The sequence below is a fragment of the Cebidichthys violaceus genome, unplaced genomic scaffold, assembly GCF_023349555.1.
Source record: "Cebidichthys violaceus isolate CVI_PGR_0920_01 unplaced genomic scaffold, fCebVio1.0.p SCAF_3, whole genome shotgun sequence".
NCBI classification, from domain to species: Eukaryota; Metazoa; Chordata; class Actinopteri; order Perciformes; family Stichaeidae; genus Cebidichthys; species Cebidichthys violaceus.
The window spans coordinates 7,758,187-7,776,725 of record NW_027176483.1 but is presented as its reverse complement, the minus strand read 5'-3'; the positions used below and the strand labels follow the sequence as shown (position 1 = coordinate 7,776,725).

Here is an 18,539-nt window from a genome sequence, read left to right as displayed (position 1 = left end):
ACGTAACGCACACAATGACAAGATACTTTTTCATTGGCATTCTACTTTGGTCCAAGTCAGCTACTGCATTAACAAACAATGCAACAGAATACGGTGTAAAAAGATCTATACGAGCACCAGTCTACATCCTATATTTTTTTTAGATTCCTTGCTGGTATTGCACAACAATACCAGCAGGGATACAGTGCAGTAGTGAGTCTCGATCCAGCTGCGCATCGCATCGCTCATTCACCTCCATAGCCATCTCTCTGTTGACTCCGCTCTCCGCCACGTTGGTTTACCCGTACCGTACGTGTGTGTGTGTCGCATTCCACTGCGCATCACCAACGTTATGTTTGTGATGAGGCGGGAAATGGCGTCCGCAGACATGTTTGGTCTGTGACTAGCTACCGAGCGACGGACACAACTGCTGGCAGCAACAACCACGGAGCCGACCTCTACCGGTGGCCGCCACGGTCGCGGCCGAGAGCTGCCGCTGCGGCTTGTTTTGAGGAGCTTCCTAGATCATCAGTAAGTAACGAAACGTCAACATGTAAACAAAAAAGGTTTGCCCCCCCACTGATAGCCTGACTGCTGCTAGCTAGCGGCTAACGTTAGGGGGCGTAGTCTAATGGCTGAAAATAATTATGGAAGCTAACAAAATGACGCGGTAGCCAACCGACTTATTATTTTTATTTTACCGATGGATTGGCGGATAGTTTCCACGTTAAACAGAGCTATGTGTACGGGGACACATGTGAGAAGTGCCATAAGAACTGAAGTGAATAATGTCACGGCCTTGCTTTTACTGCCATTGGCGTTGTGGTAGCCTGGTGGCTAACTGTAGCCGCTTCTGTTCACTTGCGACGGAACCCACCGACCGCATCTGGTTTAAGTTACGTTCAAATGATTTCTGATTGATAGACATATTTAACAGTTAGCTGACAATGTCAGCTTTATCCACACTGAACCTTAGTCCTGTCCCACCATAGTTAGAACACCAGCATCAAACCAGTAGTGGCTGTACGCTGGGCTTTTCATGCTAAACGCTGGCAGCTGGCTAACATTAGCGATAGCTTCCGTCGTTGGTGTTATTACAGCTATACAACGACGTTACGTAACAGACAGCGAGACTGTTATGCTACCAGATCTAATTTAGCAACAAATGGCTAACAAAGCTGCAGTTTAATTGACCAAACGTGCATTCTTTACGCGTTTTGTAATGAACACCCGCTCAATTTGAACGTATTAAAGGCCTCGCATTTCCGTTTATCATTCATGTTTATCACGTAACGTTACACCGCCCACTCCACTGACACACACTATTGGTGATAGCAACTTGTACCCTTAACTTTGTTTATAATAATGTGAAATATGAATTCATCTGATTTACTGATCCTCACATTCTGACTTTTTTAATAAAAATGTCTGAAAACATATATTTTTTTAAATAATAGATAATTTAGTCGTGTTCAAAAGTCTTTTACACGACTACAAAATATGAAAAGAAAAATAATTTGAAAATGAGTAATAGTATACCGTTGATTAATTTAAGATGCAACATATAGGGCATGGTTTTGTAGCTCAGTATGTTTCTGAAAATGTGTACGCAGCACTAAGTATCAAAAACTGTCAACTACAGTAAGTTGGCATCAAATATCCAGTCATATACATAATCTTGTTTACTTATTTGATGATATAATTCCTGATTCTAGTCCAAATTTGCCAGTTTTAGATTTTATTCAGTCACATTTCTTGTAAAGCTGCTTGTGTTTGAGCAACCTGTAACATTGAACAACTTCGTTCTTTTGTTTACCCACGTTTATATTTCTCACAGTAAGGTTGTTTTCGTTATTAGTAAAATGTTTTCTAACTTCTTGTTCTACCCACTTGTCAGATTTTTCTATGTGACGTTGGAGCATGATGAAGCTGAGAGTGCGTAAAGCTCCTCAGCAGCCAAACTTTGGCCGTCGAACACACCCGTCCCAGGCCAAACGGAAACACCGTGAAGTGGAGCCGTCCCCGGTGAGAGGCCGAGGCAAAATGCAGAAGAATGAAACAGGCCTTTTCTCCACGATCAAGAAATTCATCCGTGGAAATGCTGTCAAGGTGGGCTTACATGAGAATTCCCAGCTGCTCTTTCCACACATTTGTTTTTGCTCCTGTAACATATTGATACAGTGTATGAGCACACACTCTGACTTTATGCAGAGAAAGCAGTGCCACAGCTGCATTTTGTGCTGGTAATATGAAATAGTGACACTTAACAGAAAGTCTTAAGACAGCAAACACTGTCTCCTACTGGCTCTTTGTAAGTTTTTGTGGACTTCCTCTATTTTCATTCTTACAGCTGTTGTACATTAGATCAGAAATGTACCTGATTACCTCATTTACTTCATCACATGGGTGTCTGCGTAGTGAATAAGTTGCAGAGTTACTTTACATAAAACTCTTACGGGTAATCTTACTAGCTTGGACATAGTAACTTCTCTGTTACTCTTTCAACACTGAACGCTGCAAAAATCATCTAATCTCTTTTGCGTCAAAGAAAAATTTGTTATTTGGTGTAATTTTTTTTATGTGTGTAATTCCTATATTTAGTACATGTATTTAGATGTGGATGGAGACACAGTGGTACCATGATGTAATTGCTGTTATGACAAAATATGTTCTCATAACTTATTTTTACAACACTACTAATTGTATTTCTCATTATAATAAATTGGAGGTTTTCTTTTCTTTTTCTCAGGTGGAGCCGGATATCCCTGCAAAGAGGAGTCGTATTGATTGTAATCCTGAGAGCGATCTAATTACTTCAACACCGCGGACGAGAGGCCTTTCCAACAAAACAGTCTCCAGAGTTTGCCGGAAAACTCCAGATAAAGGTACCCAGAAAGAAATAACAGCGTAACAAATCATATGCCTTTTCCAAAGTAACAACAAAATATACAGAAATCTATACGTAGAATCTATCCAGATGTTTTCTTTTGAGATTATTATTAAAGAGTTGTCTTTTTTTAGACACAATGACCTGCAACAGTAAACCCATGAAGCCGAACGGTAAACTGGAGGTCCCCGTTGAGGCAGCGAGCAGCCCACCACGCACCACCCTGCTCGGCACAATCTTCTCTCCAGTCTTCAACTTTTTCTCACCAGCAACTAAAACTGGTAAAGCAAAAGAATCCCTAAATATTCATGTCTAATATTTTTGATTGATTAAAAGACAAAAAGATCCTTTTGTGACATGTGAATTGAACTGCTCCTGTCATTCGTATTCAGCCACTCCTGGTTCAGACTCTCCTGGCCAGGCGGTGGAGGCGGAGGAAATCATCAAGCAGCTGGACATCGAGCCGGCAGAAGAAATGCCGAGCAGCACCCTCACGTCCACAGAGGGCATCGCTCCGTGTCTCATGGCCCCGGTGTTACCGCAGAGGCTTCAGATTACCTCCGATACAACCATAGAAGAAGGACAAATAGTCACTGAAACCGACATGCCACCATTAACGGGTACGTCCACTTTCACATTAGACCTCGTTCTTTGTATCTGGGAAACTTTTCTTGACCATCATCACATGAAGACCAATACTAACTGCAGACAGCTCTGATTATTTATTTGAACCGGCTTTGATATGGTTTGCTGATTTGTGTTAGAATATGAACAGTCAACCTCAAGAACGGGCGTCAGAGATGTTGAATGTGAGATTGACTTACAGAAGCTAGTGGAACTGAAGTGTGCCCGGCTCTTCATTGTTTATATTTATAAAATTTGAACTCCTTGTCCATCTCTCTGTCTTCTTCAGCTCCTGGTTGTATGCCAGACGGCAGTTACCCTCATGCGCTACCTTCAGCTCCTCCAGAAACTTCATACGAAGAGGAATGGGAAGTTTTTGATCCGTAAGTTGAAATTGGAGCTTATAACAATAGCTTCTCTTTTTTTTTTTAAAGATTTAAAAACGAGTAAAAAAAAAGTAGCTGTTGAATACAAAATAAGGAACTTTAGACCGATTTTGTGTAAAGTTTCACCTCAGCACTTTTGACAGCACCCTCTATATCAGGGGTGTCAAACTCAAGGCCCGCCACGTCATTTTATGTGGCCCGCGAATCCGCCAGCAAAAAAAATAATTAAAAGTTAGACTTCATAATAAAAATATCCCCATAGTCGAAATTATGAGATAGAAAGTCGAAGTTATGAGATAGAAAGTCATAATGATGAGAAAGAAAGTTAAAATTATGAGATACTTAAACACAACAGTCCTAGAAGCAGCTCTTCTCAGGTTACTCTACATTTGACATATAAATGGATTGTGAGTACATTGAAGACTACTTTAATAAACGTGGCTTTACAACAGAAGAAATATTTCACGTGGGATTGTGCAAACGCACCCTTGAAAGGATTTTAAGCTTTGAACAAAGTTAATGTAATAACTTGTTTGATATTTGTCTTTGTTATTTTCTTTAAAAGTTTGATCTTTGACAGAGTAATGTGGGTTTCTTAACCCTAAATTAAAAGGATTTAAGTCATAATAACAGAAATGTGCTTAAATATATTTTTACATTTCTATAACGGCATGTACAATATGTTTACACTTGAATAAACAATAATCAAATGTAGAGACAGTTATTTAACAATATGTTAGGGAGTAGTTACATTTATACAGTCTTACATTTACAACCGGCCCTTAGAGGGCAACCGTAATGCTGATGTGGCCCAGAGTGAAAATGAGTTTGACACCCCTGCTCTATATAGTCTCACTTCCAAGGTGACATTGCATGTTGGAAGAACTTGCTGCAATGTGACATTTTCAACCACTAGATGGCGACAAAAAGACAAGATTTCCAGCCTTTGTGTGACCACTCTAAGAGGACATGAGACGTTTACGCCTCTACTGTGCGTCATTGGACAACTTTTTTTTTTTTTTAACAGTTCAGTTGATTCACTAGTTTAAAAATGTAAACACTTCAGACCCCCGTAGTATTAAAATTGGAGCAGACATTCCCTATTTATTAAGTGGTGAAAAGACAAACACCGTAACATTACTACTTCACCAGGATGACATGCACTGTATGTTGTTCCAAATGCGTTGCTGTTTTTTGGACACCTCTTCTTCTTTGCTTTGGTTGAATGAGGGTCGTTTTATGTTTTCTCTGCTTTAAGGTACTTCTTCATCAAGCACGTGCCTCCACTGACAGAAGAGCAGTTAACACGCAAGCCAGCGTTACCTCTGAAAACACGCAGCACACCAGAGTTTTCTCTCGTCTTGGATCTGGTAAGCACCGAACGGTTTCTTGTGCTGTGTCTCCTATTAAAAGTAAGTAGACTTCAAAGGATTTTTTTTCTACAGATTTCTCTTTTTTTTTTTTTTCTGTTGTCAGGATGAAACTCTGGTCCACTGTAGTTTGAATGAGCTAGAAGACGCAGCCCTGACATTCCCTGTGCTCTTCCAAGATGTTATATACCAGGTACAAACTGTTCCAAGTCATTCTCTCTTCTAAAGGTCTCTATTTTCTCACTGCTGTGATTTTAATGTCTTCATTTTCAATCTGAAGGTGTATGTTCGGTTGAGGCCCTTTTTCCGAGAGTTTCTTGAGCGCATGTCTCAAATGTATGAGGTGAGATGCAACTTCTATTTCCAAGAGACTCAACACCTCATCAGTTTAATCTGACCGGCTCTAAATGTACGTATTATTCATTTATTGCTGCTGTCTATTACAATTTCAGATTATTCTCTTCACGGCTTCAAAGAAAGTGTACGCCGACAAGTTGCTCAACATCCTTGATCCAAAAAAACAGTTGGTCAGGTCAGTGACAAAACGAGACTCTGAAGCAGCTTTTATAGTAAACGGTATTGATTTAACAGCTTGTGCAACTACAATAAAGCCAGATGAAAATTGTCCCTAATGATTCAACAAGGAATAAGAGTATTATTCTACACTCGGCCTTGGGAAGTAATAAAAGATAGTCTGTCGGTGGGACAAAGAAGGCTGAGCTCTTTGATGTTTTCTTTTCCAACCTGTTAACCAGTCTCACAAATAAATGAGGAAAAAAAATGCTGCTTAACATAAAACATGAAGTCCAATTGGTATTTCGTAATGGATGTTTCCATAGCTCTGTTGCTGGTTTGCAAGTTAATCAAGTTTGCCGTTAAACAAGCATCAACATATGTATTTATGTATTTATTAATCCTCCACACACACTTACGCTTTCTGATCTGGTGCTCTGAGGCCATGAATACAATATGTACAATAGTCTGGGCGGAAAGCTTCCTCTTCCTCTTGTCAGATGAACAAATGAGAGGAAGAACTGGTTTAGCTGATAGAAAGCAGACAATGACTGTAATCACACACAACTGGTTAATGCTGCTTTTCAAGTTTGTACAAATATCTGAAGAAGCATTCTTCACTCCGCCATTAGAAGTGTACTTTCTCGTCATTTAACCTAAAACCCTCTGTCAAATGTATTTGTGCTCTTTTTTCAAATTAACTTTTTGTCTTTCTATACTCCAGATTATGATTACCATGATTATTATGTTACCAGTTCCTTTGTTGACTTTGTTTGATCTCAAGAACCTGTTGAAAAGATGTATCACTGCACGTAACCTCACCATTCTCTCTTTCTGCGTTTGTTTTAGACACAGGCTGTTTCGTGAGCACTGTGTGTGTGTTCAAGGAAACTACATTAAAGACCTAAACATTCTCGGACGGGATCTTTCCAAGACGATAATAATCGACAACTCACCCCAAGCCTTTGCCTATCAGGTAAAACCTTTTCACACCAACCAGTGAACTGTTTCTGTCTCATCATGTTTCTGTGTTAAAGTGATGCTAGATCATGGGCTTTGTGTCTTTTGTAGCTTTCCAATGGAATTCCTATTGAGAGCTGGTTCGTGGATAGAAATGACAATGAGCTTCTGAAGCTCGTTCCGTTCCTCGAGAAGCTTGTGGAGCTGGTACGTATCTCGACTTCTGTCTAGTTAGACTGAAGGAAACACTCCCACGCTGCTGCTGGCGTGTTATGAATATCTGACCTACTCGTTCCCTTTGAGTCTCAAGATTGGATGCACAGACACACAGTGCCTATAGTATTATACAGATACTTAGGCAGATATAAGAGTAAAATACATCATACATTTTCATTTTCTTGTATTTTTCTTGATCTCTTGTCTCTCTCTTTAATCACAGAATGAAGATGTCAGACCGCACATCCGAGAGCAGTTTCGTTTGCACAACCTCCTTCCTCCAGACTGACCTCGTGTTCGTCTCTCAGTTCGAGATGGTATCAACATTGGAAAGAAGATAAAATGACTCCCAGAAGAATATACTCAACTTTGCAATCATTGCCATTGTTATTTTTTAAATTATGCAAAACATGGAAAGTTATGATTGAGTCAAAAAGCCCTGGATGTTTTTATACACACGCGCTCTCAAACCAGATTCTGAAAAAAAGCAGATGTGCTCGCTGCGGCGGACTTTTCATTCGTTTGTTTCTAGTGCGACTTGGAAGGCGGCCTCCTGGAAGGTCTTTTGTCTTTTGAGAACCATTTTGGATTAACCAAACTGAATGTCATGCAGTGTTGGATCATATGGACCTTTGGTGGCTTCAGCCTGACCATGAACGGACAGTCAAACCTGTATAATATTCACTCTATTTACTTGTAAATATATGTACATAGGTTTTTTTTCTTCTTCGAGGGTTTTAAGTCATTTTATTTTCATTTCAGATTTTAGTATGTATTCTTTTGATTCGGTTGCTTTTATAAACCAACAAAATGTTAGTGAGTTTTGTTTGAAGTTGTTGATAAACAGCTGCTTTTCTGTTGTATGCCTGCATTATTCCTGTGATGCTTTTCTTCATTACATGCAGTTGTCTGTAATAAGGTGCAGTTTAAAAAAAAAAAGAGAAAAAAATGAAGTATCTTTGAGGGGGGGAAATGTTTCTGAAACAATATTTTAAAGTTATACAATGTAAGCTAGACTTAGGTCTCAACTGAATACAAAGCCATAATGGCTGAATTTTAAATTTGGAGATTTGTATTTGACAGTCCATTGGGGGGGGGTTCAGGAATCTTGCACTTTGACATCCAGCCCTTTGTAAGTTGATGTAAAATCTTGTCACTTTTCTATACAGGTGTGAATCACCTCAGTTTGTTATGTGGGATGGAGGGGGAAGAGAAAGGAATTGTAGCACCAGCAAATTGCCAACATGTTTGCTTTGAAATCTTGTTTTCCAAGACGTCTTGTATGTGGGATCTTTATGATGTAGGAGTCACAAGTTTTATTGACTATTGAATGATCACTCCTGTTGTATTCAGTGTTACTCAATGGTTTCCTTGAAAATAAATACATTTTTATACGACTCAGACTCCTACCAATAATTTAAATGCATAACATTGGTTACATTTATGTCTTTATTTTTGATAATGAAAATGGGTGTTCATTTTGACCACTGGTAGTTTATAAGAAGGCCACTTACTCATTTGTTTTTGGGCTTTTAACTGTATCACACTGTCCTCTTCAGCACATAGTCTGCTATTGAGGACCATGTGATTTTGCTGATAGTTCCACAACAACCATGTAAGTAAGTGGATCTATAATGATGAAATGTATGTATGCAGTGTAACAAGTGATTTAATGGATGTGTGTATGTGGTTTCTCTTAATAGAAAAAGCTGAAACTTACTTTAAAATGAACACTATCCACGGCTGTTGTTCCTGTTCTTCTGGGAAACCTTAAAGAAGTACAACATTTTTTATTTTTACTTGAGTTCCAAGTACAAAGAACTGAAGATGTCCCTGAAAGCGCTCCCTCGTTAATGTTATTATTTACACCTGTGCTTTTCCTGCTGCGACAAAATGTCTGCAGTGAAAATGTGTCTATTGGGACACATTACAGAACCCTAAAGGAGCTCCCTTTGCACATGTTTAAAGAGTTCACACAAACTTAACACTTTTGAGCCACTCAACTCATTCAAATGTGATTTTTATTGTAATATAACGGCACCCTGTGGTGTTTAGGGTAAACGCGCTGCCACCTCATTTTAAGTTTTAAGCACTGCAATGATTATTAATTCCCACAAACTACTTATGTAAAGATCAAATCCATGAAACGCTTTTGGAATTATTACTATTATATTATTATTTTTCTGGAACATTCTTAACTCATGTTACCTTAAAAAACAGGTGCATATTTTGCAAACATTAATACACATTTTAAGTAGGATAGATAAAAGTATTGTATAGTCACAGTGTAAACAAAGGCAGGTGCTCGCCTGCCTGTTTCTAGTGCATCATCAAATATATAGTCTCAGAATCTACAATACACAATTCTTTAATAAACCAGATACATTTCTATTTATCGAATAGTGTAATGTTGCAAAACAAGTGGTTACTTTGTAATATTATGGCTTTAATTTTGCTACATAATACTTTGCTTTGTTCTTTAAGTGCAAAGCAAGTATGTTTTTTCTTTATATATTTTCTTTAGTTGCTGTAGAAATAAAAACGTATTAAATGTGCCTTTTTCATGTTGAATAAAGTGGTAATTATTTGATCACCTTATAATCCCGTCATGCCTGAGATACACTCTTCAGCTGCTCGCTGTGCTGCCCTGTAAGAAGGAAGCCAGATAAAAAGAAGAATGTTAAAACCTCCAGTGTAACTTAATAGTGACAGTAGCCATCTTTTACTGTTGAGTACACAACCTGTCTGAGTTTGATATGAAACTTACAAGATGTCCTAATCAGATAACCTGCTGATGTCTTGATCCTTTTGTTCTTTCAAGAAATAGGTCATTACCTGATTGTAGGTGTGCACTGAATTGCCCCTTCCAGAGGTCATGTGACTCCAAATACAAAGGGGGCCAGTCTTCATCAGACTTATCTAACAGGTGTTCAAAAGGAAGAATTATGTCAAAACAAAATCACACTGTTGATAGTGTGAAGATAAGGCGTGGGGATAGTTAACTGTGTTTTTAGAGGGATAAAACCCCTCTGGCCTCATCTATTGGCTGCTGGTGGGGGGTGGAGGTTGTGGCTCATAAACTATGAAGCCTTGCTGCTGCGTTATCCCACGGGCAGACAACTATATATAAAAAGGTGCTGTCAAGTGTTCTCACCTCAGGATAACAGTCAGGCTGATAGAGGATGTGGATGCTCTTCTTTTTGAGTGCCTTGCTGGGGGCGTTGGGGTCACAGGAACAGGAAACTTCCTCTGGAGCAGCTCAGCAGCTTCAGGCTCTCCACTGCCCGCCCTGCGAGCGGATACACTGCTCCTCCCGACGGGCGCTGAAGCTCCAGTGTAAAGGGGGTGTCACGACAGGTGTGTGCGGCTGCTGCCCCGTCTGTGCCAGAGCAGAGGGGGAGACCTGTGGAGGAACGTGGGACTATCTGGGCAAGTGCGATGAGGGTCTGGTGTGTGTTTACCAGGACGCAACAGCTGACAAACCAGACGAAGAGCGCAAAGGCATCTGCAGAGCAGGTGAGATTACGTTTATAATATACGAGCAGGTAATGTGATGACTTTTTAATCATTGATCAATATATTATGCCACAGTGAGCCACATTTATTGTTAAATTAATCACCAGTTTAATTTATTTTATTTAAAAAAAGATCTTAACATCATAAAAACTCAATATAAACTCAAAAACACATGTTTTTAACAGCACTAACGTATAAATACTCCCTTACAAGTAAAAGTCCTGCAGTCAATATGTAAAAGCACTGTCAGAGAAATGTACTTAAAGTATCAAAACTAAAAGTACCCATCATGCAGTAGAGTTGCTTTTTTATTATATCATCGTACTAATATTACAGATTAATTTAAATGTTGTCGCTGACTATTTTATATACTGTTGGAAAATGTAAGCTTTAGCAATGCCTTCTATTTTAAAAACTGGTTTTGTGAATAACTATAGCTGTGAAATAAACGTAAGTAAAAAGTACAAGATTTTCCTCTGAAAAGCTGAATTATTTAGTATCATTGTAGGGGGAACGCTGCCAATGTGGTAAATCTTGTTTATGAGCTGTGAAGACTGATAGTGTGGTCAAGGCTTCCTTTGATTCAAAGGTTTCTGCTGAAAGCTAAGCCATAATTACACCTCTTATCTCCTCATGGGGAACAAAGTGGTCACTGTTATAGATACGGTATCAGACGTAGTACGAGATTATAGAGATGTTCATGATGTGTTGCTGCTCGGGAAAAGATGCAAATATTAAGTTTGATACATCTAATATGCCTTGTGAATCACTTCTGTGTCTTACTCCGTGTTGAAACTGTTCTTTTGTGCAGTGATCGAATCGCTGGATCCAGAGAGCTGTCAACCAGAATGCACCAGGGAATACTGTCAGGCCAACCCCTCTGAAATCTGCTCTGCCAGGTGACTTAAAAATAAGAAAGAAAGGCATTATACGCTTAGTATCTTCTCCTGCTGCATTTTTAACTGAAATCGAAATCTCCTGCTCTTTAGGTCTGTGTCTCTGGAAAAGACAGAATGCCAGGGCTCCTGCCAACACACCTCCTGTTCAAGCTGTCTGCTGCTGAAACCCCCATCATGCCCTCAGACCTGCACCCCCTCCGATTCCCCCTGTCTGCAACGCTTTGGAAAGTGTGTGCACAATCACCTGGGAGCCACTCATAATCCCGTATGCCACAACAACCTGCAGGTATTTTGGGAGGAAAAGCACCGAACAGCTACATCAATAAACTGTGTTTCCTCATTATGCTGTACTGCCTCAAAGCACTTCACCCATTGATCCTAAACTTTGTCTTTCTTTTTTTCCTTCTGTAGAGTCATCCTGAGGGGCACTTTCTGTGTTTGGTGCCAGCCTGTTCAAACACAGAGAAGTAGTTCTCTATGTAGAGAGGAAATCTTCACTAGTTCATGTAGCAAAACAGAAAAGGGCAGCTATCTATAAACGTCTTTATTCAACATTTTGTATACAATGTAAACCTGAATAAAAACCTATGAAATGTAATGTATTATTAAATCATGAGAAATAAAAATATGTCATACTGTACTTTGATTTCATTAATCAAGAGGGAACAATGGCGATGTTTTTGATTGGGTTGAGGGTTTTAGCAGTACTTTTTACATAGTTGATTGTATCTTTTGTGTATCGGTGTGTGTTTTTACCTTCCTGCAAGACATATTTCCTTTTGTCCATTTGGACCCAAAGTATAACAAGGTTAACGTCATCTGTACACAAAAACCCACCTGCTTTGAAAAGTTGTCTATTGAAAATGATTCCCCCCCCCCATGTATGTGGACTCAATTAATCCCACAATTCAATGATATAAGATGTCAGACTGAAATATCTCGACAACTTGGAAAACTCAGTTCAGACATTCATGTCCCATTAGTCATCTTACTTCTCATGTAGAACCATCATTAGGACACAACATGAATGTGTCCAATACATGTATGACCAAATACCTGCACAACTAACGGTATTCCCATCAGCCTCAGCCGTTCTTTAAGTTTAGTGTTATTTAGCAAATGCTAGCATGCTAACATGCAAAACTCATATGGTGAATAAGATAAACCTTATACCTGCTTAACACCAGGCACATTGCCATTGCAGCATGTTAGCATGGTTGTATTAGCATTTTAAGCAGAGCATCCTCTTCTCAAGTGTAGTCTTCTACAAAGAACTCCATTTACAGCGAATGTTAAACCACGAATGATTGAACCAATTTGGACTCCTGCATTGGAATAAGCAGAAACAATGCAAGAATAAAAAAAGAAGAACCAATGAGGCTGAGAAATGAAGTGGGATAATTTGGGTACAACAATGTAGTAAATTAAACCATATCAGTCTAGAACTGCCTCTCTTCTGTTTGAATTGTTTCTATTTTGGGAGTTTTTCTGGTTCACAGAAGAAGGGAAGCGTCTCTCTTGAGTCCCCTCTGTCATCACCTCTGTCATCACCTCTGTCATCGCTGCCCCCCTGACGGTTGATGGTTATTGAATAACAGACGGTTTATGAGGCAGCAATAATGAAGCTTGTACAGAAAGGGAATAAAGTGTGGACCAACAATGGACAGTTTGTTCTGTGTCCTTTGAATGTGAGACATTTCTAAAGAGGAGAAGCAGTTTATCTGAAGGATTTTTTTTATACCAAAACAAAGACTTGCGTTTTCTTTCATCTTCGTTTCACTTGTTAGTCATTTGCATCACTAAAGTACTGTGACGTCTTAATATCTGCTGTTTGATCGGACAGAAGAGAGGAATGTGTAGCTCCTTGTCCTGTGTCTGCTCCGTCAGTATTATACAAGCTTTATGACTAGATTAATGAAATCATTGTTAAATACAAGGTACTCTAATTGTTTACAAATCTGGATACAATAGCCTACCAGAATATATATAAAATATTCAATAATAAAGTTTCACAAACTTTCCTGTTTGTGAAATTTGTAAATATAGTGCTAATTTCATAATTTCAGTTAATTAGTTGTCCTCTTATAAGGTTTTATGGCACAAAACCACAAAAAAAACCATTACAATCATCTTTCTTTTGGTACATTTCTTGTTGTAACTGTGGAAACCCATCCGCATATCAGGCATCGATTAAAAGGACAGGATCCGTCACCAAAGCAGGCCGCCTCTGTTATCAATCCCATATCGCAGTCTCACTTTTTTTTTTACTGATAAAAACAACGCATAACAAAGGACTGTCTGCGTGCCAGCGGTAATAAATGTGCCCCCGTCAGAAGAAGCCCATGTTAAATGCAAAACAATAGAAAAGTACAAGAGATGATTATGAAAGAGAGACCTTCAAGTAGAGTTTGGACGTATGAGATGCAGCTGCAGAGATTTCTCTGAACCTGAATAATGTGCGATATATCTTTAAAGTCAACCACTAACACACTAAGATCTTTAAGTCAACTTTCAAATAAACTAACCTCATTGAAAAGAAAAGAAATCAAGTATTGCTTTATTAGTGTAACAAATGTTCAGAACCTTATGCCTTTGAGCGGAAATACAGTTTATTTCATGTACCAATATAAGGATATAACAGCAGATCTTAAATCATTATCAGTGGCCTTTCTATGATCCATTATTATAAATACAGTATGTCAGCACAAATAAAATGGCCACCTTATATATTCTTTTCTTTCTTAAGACTAGCAGTTATATTCAATACCTTATAATTACACTAAAATCATGAGTGATAAAAAAAAAAAAAAATTGTCCCGACCCACGACAGATTGATGCATAATCATATCATTAAAAAGTAAGAATTTAAATTGCAACAAAAATTCTCAGTACATAAAAGGAACAGTGTGCAGCATTTAGATGGGAACTATTGACAGAAATGGAATATAATATTTCAAGTGTTTTTTATGAACTGAACCATTTCCTGCTTTTGTTTTCTAAGATGCAGCAGTCTAAGTGAAATTGTTCTGACCCAACCTATAAATGACAATCGTTTTGTGTTTTTGTTACCTTAGAATTAGCCGTTTATATCTACATACAGAGTCGGTCCTCTTCATGGAGCCGTCCGCCGTGTTTCTACAGTAGCCCATAAAGGACAAACCAAACATTGGATAGAGACATTTGTGTTTTCGTGTCGGCCACCGATGTTACTCGTCACACCCCCCGGGAGAAGTTGCGGTTGCTTGCAATCTGCAACCTAAACACTAGATGCCGCCAAATCCTACACACTGCACCTTTAATACATGATAAACCAAAAAGAGATCTTATCGCTTGACTCTTGTTATTGAAACAAATTCCTGTAATTTTTCTTTGAACACTTGGTTTAGTAAGACTGTGTCCTCACAGGACTAAAAGCACACAGCAACAGATCTCATCTAAAACACAGGCTGTTTACTAAAACAAACTAATTACAGGTGAAACATTGCATAACATTTTCATAATGCAGAATGGTCTTATTATCCATTTAAAGAAAATTGATCCCAATATTTGCTATTTGAAAACGTATGTTATAACAGAATAACTGCAATTATGGTTATTTGTAGAAGTAACAATGATTGTAGCGAGAAGTCAGTATAAAAGGTGCATAAAACTGTATCTTTGCTCCGGCCTCTAGTCAGTCTCTGATCAGGAAGGCACTGTGGATAATAAACTTTTTTTCTGGTCACCTAAACAGTCTGTTCCAAAAGGATACGAAAGCGGTGGAGTTAAAGGCACCGATGAAGATGAGCAGCAGGAAGTAGAGACTCATCATGATGGCAAAATGGTGTCTGAGGAGCCAGGAGGTGCTGCGGGAACGTCTGAAGAAGAAAAACACAAAAATAACCTTTTGTTTACCAGCACCAACCAAAAGTCTCTTGTTTGTCACAAGCCTGACGATCACAAGTGTGTTTGCATTAAGTACATAATTAATATACTCAGCTTGTTTGCCCGTTTCAGTTCGAGCCATAGTGACAGTAAGCAAACAATCACTAATTTTAGAGGAGATATTGTTACGTCAAAGGGAATTATCATCGTCACCACTGAACACAATGAGAAGCTTTCCTTCATCTTGTTTGAGTAACTTTTACGTCGTCGAGTAGAAAACAACATTGTGCTTTTTGGGCCATTTACATAAAGTTGAACTGAAAAAGTTTAGCTTTCCCACATCTGGGCGCCTTTTAAGTATTTGAGTCCTGCTGGGCAGCTCTAGCATGTTTTTCAATTTATAATGAATAACATCATCTCCAATGTTTCGGTTTACATGTATGAAAAAGTGTCGTAGACATTTGCACAGCCCTAAAAAAAAAAAAAAAGTGTAATTTGTCAAGTAATTCTTACCTAGACAGGTGCTTCCTCTGAGAGTACACAAGCAGGTACTTGACTCGCAAAAGCTGATTGTTGGTGACTACGAAGTACTTCTGCGGTACGTCGCCTCCTTCGCTGTTCTTTGCTCTTGAGCGCTGACGGTCAATGATCTCAGAATCTGAATTGGGAAATGAATGCGAGTAAAAATCAGTGTTGCAGGATTTACAATTTTTTTGTTATTCTGCGAGTCTCACAGTCCACACACCTTTTTTCTTCACCTGACACTTAACATGCGGGTGATCAATGACTTCACACATGGCAACACAGCTGAGCAGGGGGCCCAGAAGACTCTCTCTCCAGCCGCTGCTGTGTGGACTGTAGAGGACAGCCATGCTGAGGTCACTGGTGAGGTAGGTCCCCTCTCCAAACACCGAGTTCTGCAAACAATATGAAGACAATAAACCGGAGTGTCGGGCAGAAACAACAGAACATCTCAACAGCGGTGGTGACTGCACCGACCTTGTTGAGGTGGCAGTGCAGCCCATTGTGAATGATGGAGTGAAAGTTTTCCAGGCGGCTCCCGTGGAATGCATAGAAGACGTCTCTGCCTTCCCTCGTCTTCTCAAACCTGGCATTCATCTGATCACAATACTCCAACTCAAACAGGAAGTCAGGCACAGGCGCAGAAAGCCCATCGTTTTCCGTCAGGTTACAAAGTTTGGCATACTGGGAGAGTTTAAAGACACACTGTAAACAAAGAAAAGTGGGAAGTAGACATATCTGCTTTTATACTTGTAGTGGTGTACCTCATCTTTCTGTAGTGTCTTTACAGCAAAGCTCTTTGAAGAGAGAATCCAGTGTGTGAGAGCCAGATGATGAGCTCCGTCTCTGGGTCGTAGTCTCACCAACTCCCTCACACCAGGCAAAGAGTGCACATCTGCCAACTAGAGAAGAAAATTCACTTTTAAAAAAAATATATCTTACTGCCACAAGAGTAGTCACACTTGTCCATAGAAGGTCTCGTCTTCCCTTTCACTGCATGTGAAGCTGTATTTTCTTTGGACCATGCCTCTCTCTGAAACAGAGCGGTCATCTCTGCGTCAATGTCAATGTGGGCATCGTCCTTCTATATCATGACAATACCCACAGAAACCAAGATACAAATCTGTAATACACAGTACATGTATACTGCAAAGCACCTGAACACCTTTAGATCAAAAATGCTACAATAGAGAGTGTTAAAAACATGTGGCTGTCAGTATGTATCTCACCAGCTCCTCAAAGTTCTTATTGTCACCACTTATGTATCTAGGTGGGAAGGGTCTGAGCAAAGAGTCCCTCTTGTAGTTCTGTGCAGCAGCAACAAACAGGCTGCAGCGGAGGTCTGCTGCTACTGGGTCTCTGTGCAGACAGGAGCACACCAGCTCTCTGACGGCCTCAGGTGGGACCGGCGGCTGCATTCCCAGCACTGAAGACAAGATAAGATAAGATAACACCGCCAAAAAATAAATTAGGTGTTAACCGCACAGCAAATACCTCATGACAACATATGTGAGGGCGAAGAGAAATTAGTTAAACACTGGTGTGTTGTGCCAAACTGTGCACTCTCATTAAAGAGTGTTTCCCCACAAATTATTGTTTTTATCAGTTAATCTGGTGATTGTTTCCCTCATGAATTGCATGATCTTTGAAAAATAGTGAGAAATGCAAATCATATTTTCGAAGGGGACAAAACACTTAGTTTTTTTCAAACCAACAGACCAAATTCCTCAAATATTAGATTTACTTAGCCAATTAAACACAACAAATCATCCCATTCAAGAAGCTGGAACCACAGGGGAAATAAAAGGCTTAACATGATTAATTAATATCAAAATGACAACAGATTAATTTTCTGTAGATTAACTACAGGTTCTCTTACTTTGAAGGGAAGACATTTTCTGATACAGAAACTAAATTTGTCATTACACCTAGATAAACTCGAGCCAAATTAAGCTCTGTTACTTTTATCAATAGTCTGCTGTCCCTTTAACTTTATAGATCAACATCAAAACAAAAACTGACACGAATACAAAAAGTCCAACAAACGCTAGTTATTTTTCCTGAGCTGTAACGTTAAATAACGGAAGTTCCTGGATGAGTCCTGCGTTAGGTTAGCTAGTAACGTTAAAGTTAACTCTTGATTGGTGTAGCAGGGTGTGAGGAAGCTATGCTAGCTAACATTAGCTGAGCTAACGCTACAACAAGTGAAGATCTGCTAACATACCTGTCGCTGAATAACGTTACTGATGACAAATACAGCATTACCGGAATGAACATATTAAGAATACACCCCCGTGACACACATACCCATTTCACAATAAAAACACTAGTTTTATATAAGTGTTTCCCTTACCTTCAGTCTTGCTCAACTCATAGCACGGCAGGAAGCGCTAACGTTAGCTTAACGAACTGCTGCGTTCATGACCCGTAGAAATGCAGGAATTATGAAATTTTCATGCATGGATGAAAAGAGTAAGCACAGACGTGGCAGTTTAAGCGAGTGGAAAGGCGTAAGGGGTGTGTGTCAGTAAAGACAGATAGAGAAGGAGCACACAACTATCTTTGGTAAAAATGCCAATACATGTTTAGTGTACGTTTTTTTTAATCTTCGTTCTATTATGTGCGGGAAACCGATAACTAGAAATTTACGAGGAAAATTCAAAGCAGCATTCAACATATGTCCAGAGAGCCTTTTCAATTTCACTGCTGAAACAAAATATCACTCTTTCTACTGCAAAAACAGCTGCTCAGAGCCGTGCTTTGTCAGGTACAGGGGGTTCACCAACAAAACTGATCAACCAAA

The 18,539-nt window shown here is 39.3% G+C and overlaps 3 protein-coding genes across 4 annotated transcripts; 2 read left to right on the top strand and 1 right to left on the bottom strand.

Annotated features, from left to right (window-relative positions):
• The first annotated feature begins 95 nt into the window (after window positions 1-95).
• Window positions 96-8,332, top strand: ctdspl2a (CTD (carboxy-terminal domain, RNA polymerase II, polypeptide A) small phosphatase like 2a). Its single transcript, XM_068723622.1, has 13 exons — window positions 96-510; window positions 1,877-2,088; window positions 2,729-2,864; window positions 3,001-3,147; window positions 3,259-3,486; window positions 3,780-3,873; window positions 5,135-5,246; window positions 5,353-5,439; window positions 5,527-5,589; window positions 5,699-5,778; window positions 6,609-6,735; window positions 6,831-6,926; window positions 7,159-8,332. The coding sequence occupies exons 2-13, from the start codon at window positions 1,900-1,902 to the stop codon at window positions 7,222-7,224; spliced, it is 1,425 nt and encodes a 474-aa protein (XP_068579723.1). The 5' UTR covers window positions 96-510; window positions 1,877-1,899; the 3' UTR covers window positions 7,225-8,332.
• A 1,631-nt stretch (window positions 8,333-9,963) lies between these two features.
• On the top strand, window positions 9,964-11,990 carry si:ch73-330k17.3 (IGFBP domain-containing protein). Its single transcript, XM_068723384.1, has 4 exons — window positions 9,964-10,451; window positions 11,263-11,350; window positions 11,441-11,636; window positions 11,762-11,990. Exons 1-4 carry the CDS (start codon window positions 10,118-10,120, stop codon window positions 11,819-11,821), a joined length of 678 nt encoding a protein of 225 aa, XP_068579485.1. The 5' UTR covers window positions 9,964-10,117; the 3' UTR covers window positions 11,822-11,990.
• A 1,889-nt stretch (window positions 11,991-13,879) lies between these two features.
• On the bottom strand, window positions 13,880-18,137 carry parp16 (poly (ADP-ribose) polymerase family, member 16). 2 transcript variants are annotated; one of them, XM_068723950.1, is made up of 8 exons: window positions 18,090-18,137; window positions 16,966-17,162; window positions 16,501-16,638; window positions 16,214-16,420; window positions 15,960-16,131; window positions 15,728-15,872; window positions 15,102-15,207; window positions 13,880-14,485 (listed from the first exon to the last, which is right to left on the bottom strand). In XM_068723950.1, exons 2-8 carry the CDS (start codon window positions 17,152-17,154, stop codon window positions 14,441-14,443), a joined length of 1,002 nt encoding a protein of 333 aa, XP_068580051.1. In that variant the 5' UTR covers window positions 17,155-17,162; window positions 18,090-18,137; the 3' UTR covers window positions 13,880-14,440. The 2 variants fall into 2 exon arrangements, with proteins under 2 accessions (XP_068580051.1, XP_068580053.1); XM_068723952.1 differs by having other exon boundaries at window positions 13,880-15,207.
• Between the last annotated feature and the right edge of the window lie 402 nt (window positions 18,138-18,539).

Bases quoted from the DNA above. Each gene is read 5' to 3' on its own strand.
- ctdspl2a (XM_068723622.1), top strand. From the start codon at position 1,900: ATGATGAAGCTGAGAGTGCGTAAAGCTCCTCAGCAGCCAAACTTTGGC. The intron at 3,148-3,258 runs GTAAAGCAAAAG...ATTCGTATTCAG, and splicing joins CTCACCAGCAACTAAAACTG to CCACTCCTGGTTCAGACTCT. The intron at 6,736-6,830 runs GTAAAACCTTTT...TGTCTTTTGTAG, and splicing joins CCCAAGCCTTTGCCTATCAG to CTTTCCAATGGAATTCCTAT.
- parp16 (XM_068723950.1), bottom strand. From the start codon at position 17,154: ATGCAGCCGCCGGTCCCACCTGAGGCCGTCAGAGAGCTGGTGTGCTCC. The intron at 15,208-15,727 runs GTAAGAATTACT...TTTCTTCTTCAG, and splicing joins CAGAGGAAGCACCTGTCTAG to ACGTTCCCGCAGCACCTCCT. The intron at 14,486-15,101 runs GTATCCTTTTGG...GGGCTACTGTAG, and splicing joins CCTTTAACTCCACCGCTTTC to AAACACGGCGGACGGCTCCA.
- si:ch73-330k17.3 (XM_068723384.1), top strand. From the start codon at position 10,118: ATGTGGATGCTCTTCTTTTTGAGTGCCTTGCTGGGGGCGTTGGGGTCA. The intron at 10,452-11,262 runs GTGAGATTACGT...TCTTTTGTGCAG, and splicing joins CAAAGGCATCTGCAGAGCAG to TGATCGAATCGCTGGATCCA. The intron at 11,351-11,440 runs GTGACTTAAAAA...CCTGCTCTTTAG, and splicing joins TCTGAAATCTGCTCTGCCAG to GTCTGTGTCTCTGGAAAAGA.